The sequence below is a fragment of the Delphinus delphis genome, chromosome 11, assembly GCF_949987515.2.
Source record: "Delphinus delphis chromosome 11, mDelDel1.2, whole genome shotgun sequence".
Classification (NCBI taxonomy): Eukaryota; Metazoa; Chordata; class Mammalia; order Artiodactyla; family Delphinidae; genus Delphinus; species Delphinus delphis.
Genome location: NC_082693.1, coordinates 40236656 through 40250812, shown reverse-complemented (window position 1 = coordinate 40250812; position 14157 = coordinate 40236656). Strand labels below are relative to the sequence as shown.

At 42.7% G+C, this 14157-nt stretch overlaps 1 protein-coding gene across 3 annotated transcripts in view; it reads right to left on the bottom strand.

Moving 5' to 3' along the window:
• The window catches only part of DIP2B (disco interacting protein 2 homolog B), a 232474-nt gene extending 218618 nt beyond the window's left edge, over positions 1-13856 (bottom strand). For all 3 annotated transcript variants that reach the window (XM_060024760.1, XM_060024761.1, XM_060024762.1), the window contains exon 1: positions 13632-13856. In XM_060024760.1, the coding sequence (XP_059880743.1) occupies positions 13632-13731 (100 nt within the window). In that variant the 5' untranslated portion in view covers positions 13732-13856. The remainder of the gene's footprint in view (positions 1-13631) is intronic.
• Positions 13857-14157: the final 301 nt, after the last annotated feature.

Genomic DNA, 14157 nt, shown 5'->3' with positions numbered 1-14157 from the left:
TGTGCCAGTTATCAATTTATTGCTTCTCAGCTCCAAATCACCCCTTCATTGCCTGCTCTGTGAAAATTAAGATGAACCCTTTAAATATTTTTCCTTTGCCAGATGCCACAATATTAAGCTTTGTTTGTAGAGGCACTGGAAAGACACTGCAGGAGGAATGGTTCCAGTGTGCTCCTCTTGGCAGGATAAATAGAGTATCAAGGATAAATACAATATCAGTATTTCTGATGTCCTATGGAGCCCTGGCCAACTTACTTTAAGATCTTTTGTTAATTTGAGACAGTTGGAAAGAAAGCTAGTCTAAGCTTGCAAAACCTTCATGTTTTTAAAATTATGTTTCTTACATATACAAGGATTGGGATACTTTATTGTTTGCTCATCCTTATTCACATGCTGATACCACACTGCTTTGAGTATGATCATTTTAGAATCTGTTTCAATACATGGTAAAGCAAGGACCACCTCACTATTCTGTGCCTAAATATTCTTGGCTATTCTAAAACATTTATTCTTCTATCTGAACACAGATTGTTTTACCTATTTCGCCACCCCCAAAAGAATTCTCCACTGGAGTTGTAATTAATTTCCATTAAATTTACATCTATTTAGTTTTCCCATCCAGGAACATGGTATATATTTCCATTTTTTTCAGATCATCCTTAATCTTTTACAATTTTCTTCACACAGAGCCTGTGCCTTTCTTGTGATACTTTCCCTTAAGTATTTTACAATTTTTTTAGCACTATTATAAATGAAGTATTCTTCTCCTCACAAAGGCAGTTCATTGCCATACTTCCCCTGCCAACATCTCAATGATACCAAAGAATGCTTTTAGTTCCCACTCACCACACACTACCCTGTCCTGCGATGTCCAAGTTTTGCTGGAATCATTTAGAATATTTCCTTCAGACAGCAAGGTTTTCTCTTTCAATATGTGTCTCCAATTTCAAAGATCCTTACTTAGCATTTATATTACACATTCCTTATCACTCTCAATGTATGTAATTATATTGATACATATATTATATGTAACATAGAGTAACAATAATATATGATATATATATATTTCAAAGTCCATTGTCTATCACTGTTTCCTCTCCTCTTCCTACTTTGGAAGGAGGAGAGGAAATATTGTTTGTTTGATTAGAGTATACTGTCCAGATTAGAGTCTATGGGTGATATAATGTGAATCCTTGCACACCCACACAGAGCTTTCTTTTCCCTGAAAGGTGAATAGTATCTAGACTGCCTATAAGATTTTTGGAGTGGACCTTTTCTCTAAATAGTCTGCTTCTTACACTAACACTATAGTGATGCAAATGAGAACAGTCTGTTTTGTGGTAGTTTTAACTTTTTCTTTTGTATCTTTATCTTCTTTTGAATGTTTCTCACCTTTTCTTTTCTTTTGAATCTTTATCTTTCTATCTAGGAACTTACTTGTAGGTGTTTTTTTTTGTCTTTACCACTGAATTCAAGAATTTTATCAGAATATGCCTAGGTTTGTGCCTTTTCTCATCGATCTTGCCTGGAACACAGTGAACTCATTCAATCTTCAGTCTTTTTCAATCTGCAATCTTTTTTTGGCTCAGGGAATTTTTCTTCTATTACTTATTCCTCCTTCTAAAATTCTTGTTATCTGCATTTTTGGTTTCCTGGATCTATCCTCCAAGTCCTTCGACTTTCATGAGTTCCCATTCCAACTCTTAGTATTTTTGTTCTAAGCTTTGAAATTGTTATTTTACTTGAACTGAGTTTTAAAAAAAGAGGGCAGCAGAGATGTGCTCAAACTGCCATCTTCCCAGAATCATTTCCAATGGGGTTGTTTAAATGCTATCTTATCACTCAAGTATAAAATAGTTTCTACGTGCTCACTCAAAAGACAATTACTTTAAATTAATATTTTTAAAGCCCAAACAGCTATTTGTTGAGAAGTTACTAGACTGAAAGCTCCTTGAGAGCAGGGTATCTGCCTTCTATGTATCTCTCACCCTCTCAGTAGATCTTGTAAATAAATGTGCTCAATACATCTTTACTGATATACTGATATGTTTAGCACCTTACAAGTTCCCAAAGGTAGAAGACCTTGTCATTACACTCACAAAATCTAAAGTCTAACTGAGGAGGCAAAAACAACATAAACAAAACAAATAAACAGCTGTCAGTTAAGTGTTAAACTGTCACTGAATACAACAATAGCTTAAAAATAGAAGAGATTAATAAGGACTAAAGTAGTCAGTTGGTTTCCTGATGAAAGGACATCAACCAGGCCATGAAACCACAGGTAAATTTTACTAGGAGAAAAGGTAGTCCTGACAAAGAAAATAGTTGCTGCAAAGGCATAGAGATGAGAATGAGCCAGTCAGGAAAAAGAGTGAGGAAACCAGTCTGACTGTAAGAGAAGAGTCTGTCAGATACTACTAAGGAAATAAGAATAGATAAGGAAGCTGATGACAAGAGTCTAGATTCATTCACTGGCTGAATAAGTACTGAAAAGCACTTATGCTGAAGGATGCTGTGTGCTGTCCTCAAGCAGCTTACAAAGGGAGATGAGAATATTTATGCAAATGATCGTATAATAGCTTTAAGGTCATTTGAAAAATAACTATAATATAGGAGTAACATTAGAGATTAGAGCTCAGAGAACCAACAAATGAGGACGTTGTCTTTTCTTTTAACAGGAAGTTCTCTTCTAGGACTTCCCTTGGTCTCCTTGAAGAAAACGATAAGCAAAGAACCATGGGAGGAAAACTCACAAATGCTTTTGCTACACATTCAATTTAAAAATGAAAGTTTCTCCAAACCAGAAAGGAAGTCCAATAAAGTAAGAACAACTACTCTTGGGACTTCCCTAGCGGTCCAGTGGTTAAAACTGCATTTCCACTGCAGGGGGCACGGGTTCAATCCCGGGTCAGGGAACTAAGATCCCGCATGCCATGCAGCGCAGCCAAAAAAAGAATGACAGCTCTTTACAATTTTAAGACAGGAAAAAATTGTAACTATGTATGATGACAGATGTTAATGAGATTTACTGAGGTGATCATTTCCCAACATATAGAAATATCAAATCATTATGTCATACTCTAGAAACTAATATAACGTTGTATGTCAATTATACCTTGATTAAAAAAAAAAAATTAAGACAGCTGCTTGCCTCAGTCACAAATTTACTATGCAAGAAACTATCAGAAACTTCTCCTCACAATTCCTGCTGGGTTCATTTTCATTTTTTATTTTTTATATTTTTGGCTGTGTTGGGTCTTCGCTGCTGCACGTGGGCTTTTCTCTGGTTGCGCCAAGCAGGGGTTACTCTTCGTTGCGGGCGAGGGCTTCTCATTGCGGTCGCTCCTCTTGTTGCAGAGCATGGGCTCTAGGCGCACGGGCTTCAGTAGTTGTGGCACATGGGCTCAGTAGTTGTGGCTCACGGGCTTAGTTGCTCCACGGCACGTGGGATCTTCCCGGACCAGGGCTCGAACCTGTGTCCCCTGCATTGGCAGGCTGATTCTCAACCACTGCGCCACCAGGGAAGCCCCTGGGTTCATTTTTAAAAAGGAGATTCAGGGCTTCCCTGGTGGCGTAGTGGTTAAGAGTCCGCCTGCCGATGCAGGGGATGCGGGTTCGTGCCCCAGTCCAGGAAGATCCCACATGTTGCGGAGCGGCTGGGCCCGTGAGCCATGGCCGCTGAGCCTGCGCGTCCGGAACCTGTGCTCCGCAACAGGAGAGGCCACAACAGTGAGAGGCCCGCGTACCGCAAAAAAAAAAAAAAAAAATGACAAGACTGGCCAGCACTGTAATGCATTCATGCCTGACCTGAATTAAAACCCAGAAGGTTCCAGTTTATGAATAAATTGAAACATAACCCAAACATAACCTTGAAACAAGGTCCTTAAAAAGAAAGAAAAAAATCCTACAGCTGCTTTAGTTTACCCCTAAAAGCAAGAGTCCTCTGGGAAAAAAAAGGAGATATGAGAGCGCTCTTCTTTGACAAAAAATAACTCCAGAAAAATCAACTAAAGTAAATGTCATTTACAGAAATATCTACATTAATTTAAACATTAATTTTTAAATTAAACATTAAATATCCTAAGGAAAAAACAAAGCAAACAAAAAACTCTTTCTGAACCAGAATGTAACAATACCCTATCTGTAGCCCAGAAGCTCAAGTCCAGGGCACAGCAAGGACCTTTCAAAGAGGCCAGACCTGTGCATTTTCATTTAGGGCTGTCCTGTGTGGCATCCAAGATACTCTCCTTCTGGATTTTCCCCTTTCAGCTTCTCATCAACCCCATCTCAATTCAAGGAAGAAAAATCAATTTCACATCAAAATATAAGTACATAAAATTATCTCTTACTTTACAGATACGCAGTCTTAAAGGATTTTACCCAATATCTTTTGCTCTTTTTAGAAAAAAAGAAGTCACACCCTTCCAGAAGTCAAGCTGATATAAATGAAATCCTCCAAATATATGTTGGAGTGCTGGTTCTGGCAAAGCAAGGTCAAAAATAACCAACCTCACTCCAACTGCTATCCATTTCTCTTAGGATAGAACATTCCCATTCTTTTCTCTCTGGGGAGCCCTACCTCTCAAACTCCGAAGACAGAAGCTGTATCCTAAGAAAAGTGGGGCCCAACAGTTAAGATGGAAAAGAATTTTGCTGAAATTACTTGAAACGTGATTCAGGGAGATGGAGGCAGTGTGGAAACACCGTGGGGTTTGGAGCCAAGTTGAGGTGGGTTCCAACCCCAGCACACTTTACTTTCAGGCTTCACGTTCCTTAACAAGTCTCTACAGAATGGAAATGACACACCTATCTTTAGGAGTTGTTAGGATTAGAAGCACACTTCAAAGACTTGTCCAAGATCATACAGTAAGCAGCAGAAACAGTTCTAAGTGATTCAAGTGTGTTCTCTCCCCTTTGCCATTCACTTCAGAACGTTACTGTTCCTGGTAGGGAAAAAGGGAAAGATCAGGTCTGTGTGAGGGCAGGAGCTGGCGCACCCTTTGTTCCACTCAAGGTTCAGTTGCTTTTTGCTAGCTCAGTTCCCTCATCACCATGACAACAGCAGCAATTTATTCAGCACCTACTTACTGGTCAGGCAGGATATATAAAGTGCTAAGCACAGGGCCTATTACATAATAAGCACTCAATAATTGATGGCTACTTATACAGAGCTCTTAACTTCTTAAGAGAGCTTAGGAAAGGCTGGCTTCTTACAGGAAATTGAGTGGAACAGAAGTTAAAGAGACAGAAAAAGGGGAAGAACATGCCAGAGTGGGCATTGCTCAGAGAAGGGCAACGTGTACAAAGGAATGGAAGTGAAAAAGCACCATGCATTCAGGGAAATACAAGTCATTCGGCATGGCTAGAGAAGACAGCAAAAACATGGAAGGCGCGGGAAGCCGGGCTGAAAAGGCAGGCAGGCAGGTCTTGTTACACAAAGGATGCCTGGAATTTATCCTGTGGATTGGGGAAGCCAGTGAAAATTTTTCAACAGGGAAAAGGACACAATTAGATCTGTGTTTCAGAATGATCATTCCATCACAGAATAGAGAAGGATGAACTGAAGAGAGAAGAGACTGAAGGCAGGCAGACGAGTTAGGAGACTACTGTAATGGTCTCAGCGAAAGATGGTAAGAGCTTAAACAAAGGCTGAAACAATGGGAATGGAGGGGAGGAAGCAGAATCGACAGAACTTAGTGACCCATCAGAAGTTAAGGATGACCCCCAAGTATTTTCGGAGCAGAAACAAGGAGTACAGTTTTGGACCTACTAAGTTACAGTTGTCTGGGGAGAATAAATGGGATGTCTGGAGCAGAGAGGAGTCAGGGCTAGAGATACAGACTAGGGAGTCATCTCCCAGCCTTGACAGCTGAGGCCCTGGTCATAGATGAGATCAGTCAGCAAGTGTCTGTGAAGTGAGATGAAGGCTAATGACAGATACCAGGAACACCCACACCAGGAGGAAGAAAGAGAAAAAGAAGCCCAAGGGAGAGCAGAAGGAATAGGTAGGGAGCTGGAAGGAAATTATACCATAAAAGCTAAGGAAGGAGGGAGTTTTATAAAGATATTGGTCCACAGCAACCAATGCTGCAGAGAAAGATGCAGAGAAAGATGTGGGTACTTTTCAGTCTAAAATCAGAAGTCACTGGTGGCCTTGGAGACATTTTTTTCAGAGGCTTGATAAGACAGAAGCAACGGACTGAGGAGTGAGCAAAGGTAAGAAACAAAATAAAGGAAACGTAGGCTCTACTTTCTAGGATCTATGAGAGGGAGTGAACGCTAGCACACGAAAGCAAATAGGCTCCAATACAAGATCACGGGAAGATACTTTTCTTAAGATGGGAGAAACTTCAGCGTATCTATAGGCTGAAGGGAGGGGGCCAAGAGCCAAGTGTTAAGTGAGAGGCTAAAGATGAGAGGAAAAAACAAAGACAAAAGACTACAAGTGAATAGATGGATCAATAAAGTAAGATCCCAAGATCCCAGAAGAGGAGAAGGGATGAGGACTGAGATCATAGTCACAGGGACACACTGCAGAACAGGAGGGGGACAGTTCTTCCTCTGAGGAAAGAAGGAAAGAGGATACGGGTGGGAACTGATATAGGTAAGTTTGTGAGTGTTGAGGAGGGATGCTGAGGGAGTCTGGCGTTCCTTACAGGCTAGTAAGAATGAAGAGTGGTAGTACACAGATTTGGTTCTCGCTTCACAGTCCTCTTTGAGAAACTGATGAAAGCTGGAGACTCTGCTCCCCAAAAAGGCACATAAGCACTCACACTCACAATTCTACACATGGCTTTAGAGTTTCCAGGTCCACTAAAGCCAACCCGTGTATCCAAAGATCCTGTCAGCTGTGATGCTATAAAATTCCAAAGAAATGGCCTTTCAGAAAAGATTTTATTCATAGAAGAGCATCCACAAGGGAAGGCAACTTATTCATTATAAACACAAATATACGAAAACTCTTACTTAAATGTCCATGACATAGTTCAAAAAAAGTTGTACTAGACTTCCCTGGTGGCGCAGTGGTTAAGAATCAGCCTGCCAATGAAGGGGACATGAGTTCGAGCCCTGGTCCAGGAAGATCCCACATGCCGCGGAGCAACTAAGCCCGTGCACCACAACTACTGAGCCTGCGCTCTAGAGCCCGCAAGCCACAACAACTGAGCCCACACACCACAACTACTGAAGCTGTGCACCTAGAGCCCATGCTCCGCAACAAGAGAAGCCACAGCAATGAGATGCCCGCGCACCACAACGAAGAGTAGCCCCCGCTCACCACAACTAGAGAAAGCCCGCACACAGCAACGAAGACCCAACGCAGCCAAAAATAAATAAATAAATAAATATTTTTAAAAATAAAAACTAAAATAAAGACAATGAGCGACAGAGCCTTGGATTTAGCAATGCCTTTAGATAAAAATAGTATTTTTAAAAGATAAAAGATCCATCTAGAGCTGACCCTTAGGTCTAAAGATAGAGGACTGAACAGGGCAGGTGGTAAATGCAACTTAAAGGAAAAATGGATGCAAGAAAACTTTTGAACGAGGAGCCAGAAGGAGTTGTTCACGAAGGACAAATGGGAGAAAAGGAAGAGTCAAAAGCCATGTGAAGGTTGAGCATCCTCACGTGCCTTTTCATACATAGCGTGAAGACGCTTGAGTCTAAGAAACGATGCTTAAATTTCAGAGCCATGTGCCAGAGCCTACAGGCTTAGAAATGCACACATGCCAGATGTCTACGTGAAACAAACCAGCTACTCTGTGCTGCTCTAGTCAACTGCTTGCACTGACACAACACGTGCTGAACTAGGGTAGAGGGTGCCGACAGGAGCAACTGATGGAGGAGTCAAGTATTACTTGCAAAAAAGAATTACACTAATTGATTCCATTCATCATTTCATATGTAATCATATTCCGCTAAGTAACACAAGATATTAAAAACAGCCAAGTCACTATGCATCCATTCACTATCAGAAACAATAAAGATTACACGTACCAAGCACTTACTACACGCACACACCACACTCAGCTGTTCTCCTACGATCTCATTTTAAACCTCCTTACAACTCTAATAAGGTTGTCCTTCCTTTTTTAAGAACTGAAGAACTAAAACCAGGGAGGTTAGGCAGTCCATCCAAGGTCACAGGGCTAAGTGACAGCCAGGACTTGGACCCAAGCCCACCAGATGCCAAAACCCGTGCTCCTCAAATGATCATACAACCCCACCCCTTGTGCCAAAATCAAATCCCCAAGACAGAGACTTTGCTTCAATTAAAATCTGAGGTGAACAAAAATTTATTGCACTCCTAAAACAATACAAGAAAGAAATTGTTGAGCAGTTGTTTAAAGGACTTAGGAGCTTACATGGAGGTGAAATGAAAAACAATTTAAATATTTACAAGATCCATGACTGGCAAAAATGATATAAACTGTAAATGCTATAAGGTTTGGAGAAGGAGAGCTCACAGTGTTCAGGGGCAGGTTTAGAAAAAAGGTAGAACTTCAACTAACTCTTAAAGAACTGTGAGAAATGGTGCAGACAAGCAGGAAGGAGTGTTTCAAAGACCATTCCTGATTAATCATGAGAGAGAACCATGAAGAACTATAATCATTAAAATACAAATACATGTGAAGGCCGTTTTTAGCCAATCATCTGAACTTTCAACCCTGAGGTGCTAATCCTCACAAAGGCCAGGAAAGAAAGCAGCCACCAAGGGCTGGGCTGAGAGTGAAGGGTTAAAGATTTCTCTTATTCAAAAATCCAGGGGCTTCCCTGGTAGAGCAGTGGTAAAGAATCCGCCTGTCAAAGCAGGGGACATAGGTTCATGCCCTGGTCCGGGAAGATCCCACATGCCGCGGAGCAACTAAGCCCATGAGCCACAACTACTGAGCCTGCGCTCTAGAGCCCGCGAGCCACAACTACTGAGTCCATGTGCCACAACTACTGAAGCCCACGCACCTAGAGCCCAAACTCTGAAACAGTTCAAGCCACCGCAATGAGAAGCCCAGGCAATGAGAAGCCCACGCACCGCAAGGAAGACACAACGCAGCCATAAATAAATTTATAAAAAAAAAAAATCCAGCTCAGTGTTATGGACTGTCAAACAACAAGATTAATTTTTCAAAATACATAGAACTAGGGTGTCTAAACAAGCGCTATCCTTTACAGTAAAGTGAATCATTCTTCCAGTGAATTTGTCTGTCACTACTCTTCTGGAACTACCCTCAAAACCAGTTTAGCATCATTCTAATTTTTTGACAGTTACAAATAAAACACATTTATAATCACTCTAATTTTTTCATTCACAGCTAGTTTGGACTCCAGAAGGACATCAACCAGCTTTTCTCTACTTGACACCAAGTAACCCATAAAATGAAACTCTACCCTCAAAGAATTAAAATTTGCCGCTATGAGGATTTTCAAAGGAATGCGTCACAGGCTCTGACAAGCAATTCCTAAAGATAAGCTCCAACATAAGGCGGGTATAGCCCACCAAAAATATAGATATGCAACTTTCAGAGAATAAATCACTTAGATAATGCCCAGTTTTGGTTTTTCAAACCAAACCTGCTTTCCTTAATACTCCTAACACTAGGAATGACAACTGCTTAGTCATAATTTTCTGATAAAGGTGTTTCTTATGAATTAATGACTATGCTACATATTTGGGGGGAAGTGGCCCACTTTCCCATTATAAGTAAAGTAAGAAGGATTTACCAGTCTTCTAGTGGCTTAATTCCAATTGCCCACTTTGAACACTGTGAAATACAATCTCAATTCAGCATCTCCCCCTTTTCCTCTTCAACTCCCCCATCTCTGCCCAACTCCTAAAGAGGATTCACTTCAACTCCTAGGAAGCAGCTGTCTCCTTCCCCTCCACCTTCAAGGTGGACCTGTACCACTCTCTGAGGACCCTGAGATACGTGATGAAACAGACAGGAGAAAGGGAGGATGTGACTGGGTTTGTTGTGTTTGTGGTCAGAGAAGTGTTCAAACAAGAAAAGGGAGGATCCCTTCCTGTAAGCGTTATTTTATCTTAAATACCTTTCCAGTTGTCATCTTGGGACTGTTTTCAGGCACTGAAAAACTTGCACCCCTTCTAATTTGCCACAGACTGCCTTCTTTCCTTCACACTTACGACAATTTCACGAGCTAAATCACAGCCCTCTCTACCAGCCTCCAGTTTTGTATTTAAGGTTCTCTGCTGTTCCTTTTTCACAACAACAAAGCAGACAGCTTCCTCTTTTCTTAGAAGGCAGTTTCTGTACAGAACCCTCATGGACTGTTTTGTCTCATGGACTGTTTTGTTGGTATTTTTAAGTGATTTCCCTACTGGACTCAGAGCTCCTTGAAAGCTAACACAGTACCATACTCACCTCTGTATCCCTAGCACACAGTAAGCAGAGAATAAATGTCTGCGGAATCAAATAAATGAAAGATAGATTTAAAAGAGATTTCAGAAAGAGAATCAACAAGACTCTTTGGAATTGTGGCATACAACTATTTCGTAGCATTTGCTTAGAGTAAAAATTAGAGCTAATAGCTTGTGCAATAACCGTAAAGATATTTAAATCATTTGATGGTAACAGATGCCATAATTACATGTCAGCTTAAGATAACGCACTTATTAGTGAGCAACTTTAGACAAAATACTTAACCTTTCTGAGTCTTAGTTTTCCCTTCTGTTAAACCAAAACAACAAAAAACTATTAACAGGTGTTAATAACATCTGTTCTACCTAATCACAAAGTTGCAGTGAGACTCAAACGACATAATGCATAAGATCATGACACAAACACAATGAATTATCAGACAGATTTAAACAAATTCCCCTCATTAGTGTTATTTTATGTGCATACACTTGACTAAAACATATGACTCAAGTTCAGACAACAGAGCTTATTACCAAATACATAATAAATATAACAATACATGTGAATCATGAAAAAATTTTCAGTTATGGGAATACTTGCAGAAACCTCCTGCCTGTTCAATTAGTCTACAGAAAAGCTTATGATTAGGTGTCCGTTCAATTTTAAATGATTCTCTGGACAGTGCTGGGCTGTTCTTTTTGGTGCAAAAGCAGGCAGCTTTAAGCACCAAGTCCATGGTGACCTGCCTGAAGGAAGCAGCAGCCACAGCACTGGGTTCTGCAACGCACTCTGCGGCAGACAGCCCAGGGTGGCACAACCTGCGTTCCGGTGCAGAGCTGGCCCATCTGCGACCAGAGCCTGCAGCTGAAAATACAGGCGAGCACAAAGAAAATCCTTTAACGGCATACAGCTCAGACGATCGCTATAATTAGGACCAACTACAGCCTGAACCTAAAAAAATGAATAAAATGGAGGAATGAGTGCACCAAAGCCAACAACACACAATGAACACATAGTTAAAAGCATCTTTTTTTTTTCCCAGAAGAAAAAAGTACTTTTGTCAGAGCAGTAACCGTAGAGAAAATTTTAAACAAACAAAGGTCCCTTCAAAATATGGTACAGACATCACAAATAGCATGCTATAGATCTGGGGGTTGTTGGTGGTTTCAACTTCACTTGAATTCCTAAAAATGTCTACCTACTCCTCCAGTCAACCATCCTCTGTACTTTAAGCGAGAGAGACAGACAGATGGCCAAGATGCTGACACTGCAGGTCCGAGGTTTTTCAACTACATTTTTTCCCGTTTTCCATCGCTAAAAGAGATGAAATACAAGATGATGTAGTATAAACCTTTAAAAAACCAATTCAAACTCAGTTACACGCCAAAGCAAAACAACCCTGCATCAGAAAACAAACCATGCACTTGTCCTTAAAAATGTTGAAGGCTTAGCAATACAGTTTGCAGGAGTTTCACACTTTCTTGAAGGAGACACAGGTGAGCTAATCAGTGTGAGTCCTAGAAATAGTTCCTTGGAATCATCTCTAGAAACACCCAGAGAAGTAAACGATAAAAAGCTGGAAGCAGATATATCAAGAATAAAGAGCTTCCAGGATTTCCCTCTCCATGTAAAAGCAATCAACTCCTATTTTTAATCTCGTTCTGATGCAAACATCCAGCCAAACTTCTCTCCTTCTGGCTAATCAAAGATAGCTGATGTGATACTATAAAGTAACTTTTAAAAGTCTGACTTGAATGAAAGTCATCACGGATTGAATGACAATGCTTTAGTCCAGAAGAATGAGGTTTTTTGAGAGGCAGAACCAAGATAGCAATGCCCTAAACATTTCACAGAAACAAACTCACCCACCACAACTGATTCTGGGGACTGGCCAAAGAATAACTTCCCAACTGGTTAACTGAAAAAAAATATGCTGATAATTAAGTGCAAATGAAAACAGCACCTCCCTATACATTGGGAAAACCTAACAGGGTTATTAAAAATAATTATTTCCCTCCATGCCCAACTGGCTTTATAACACTCAAATCTACTTCTGGTTTTTCATTGTAAAGGACTGCGGGGTGGGAGAGAGAATGCCTTGATAAGTAAACAAAAAGTCAGAACTCTCCTGGGAACTTATCACATTCTTCTTTTCCAACCAACAATTTTTAATCCACTTGAAAAATGCTAGCGAAGAGGGCCTTTGGCAAAGAACTCAATAAGAATATGCAACTCTGGGGACACCACCACAGTACTGACATCAAGCTTGGAGAAAATGCTGCTTTTGTCTCAGAGGCAGCCTGTGATAAAAACAGGAACTTTGTGGAGAACTGATCACAACTGCACAAGAAGCCTGATCACATGCCCACAACAGAGCAACGTTTCTCTCATTGTTGTCCAGAGACTTCTCTAATAATAGTGGCTCGACTTATTCCATTCTTTTAATTCTCAATACCAATCCAACCCTCCTTGTAAAAATCCATTAACAAAAGAAAGACGGTGCCAGCCAGGAATTGCATGTAACCAGTAGCCACCTCTCTCCTTCCCTCTTCAAAGACTGCAAAAGGTGATCAGATGCGGACAATTCAGCCCGAATACAGGCACCAGGAAAAAAACCCTTATGACAAAGGTGTTCTAGAAGCAGCCCTGTGTGTCCCTCTCTGTGTTAATGCCACTTCTTCTGGCCTCCCTAGGACCCTCTACGGCCCACCCCGCTTCTCTCTCTCTCCTGTCACTAGGGAGGCATCTCGCATTGTTAAAGAAGGAAGAAGAAATGCTGGCGGATTTCCCCTGTCTTTCTCTTTTTCTGAAGACGGGGAAGGGGAGCTGAAACAGGCTAGGGCCCTCCCCTGAAAAAGGGTAGAGGAGAACAGGAGAAAGCTGTCAGCCACCCTGCTGGCGGCCTCACCCCCGCCCCGCCCCCACCGTGCCCCGGCGCCCGGGCAGAAGCCTGAAGCGGGAGGACACAGCTTTGTCTCGGGTTTTGGGGGGCAGGGAACACAGAAGCAGCCCGGGCCTGGGGAGGACCTCTCCTCCAAGCCTCTGCTCACCCCCTCCCAGGGAACACAATGAATCACACGGAAACCCACTTCCCAGGGTGAGAGAGAAGGGGAGCGACCCTTCAGAGCCCGGGCCAGATTTCCGGCACCCTCCTCCACTCTGCCCGCACGGCCACCAGGGCGCGCGGCGGGGACCTGGTCTCCCCTCGCCGCGAGCCGCAGCGGCGCCCGGGCGCCCGCTCCCCCGCCCGTCTCCTACCCTCCGAGAGCTCCAGCTCCAGCTCCGCCAGCTGCGCCCGCACTTCGGGCGGCAGCGCCGCCACCGCAGCCGGCGAGGGTTCCAGGCCTCGCTCCGCCATCCCGGCTCTGTCAGCCACACTCCGGAAGACAACCGAGGGGGCCGAAAGAGGGACGGACTGACGCGAGCCCACACCCCGGCTACAGGATCCGGCTCCGGCCGCCAAGCGCCGCCAGCGCCTCCGCTGCAGCCGCCGCCATGAGCAAGGGTCACGTGAACGCGGCAGCCCCGCCCCCGGGCTGAGGATGCCCCGCCTCCGAAGCCGAGTCAGGCTGAGCACTCGCGGTCTGATGGCGCCCTCTACTGGGAGCCTCCTGAAACGACGAGTCCAAGCCCGCCGCCCCGATTTCTCCAACGCTAAATACGCCAACGGTGTTGATGTCCACCGGGACACGTAGCCTTTACCTTTTACGAACTCACGACCACGCAGTTTTCAGGGGCCCCAGGCCTTGCTTTTTCCAGTTCTCTTCACTTAGTAGTGTATCCC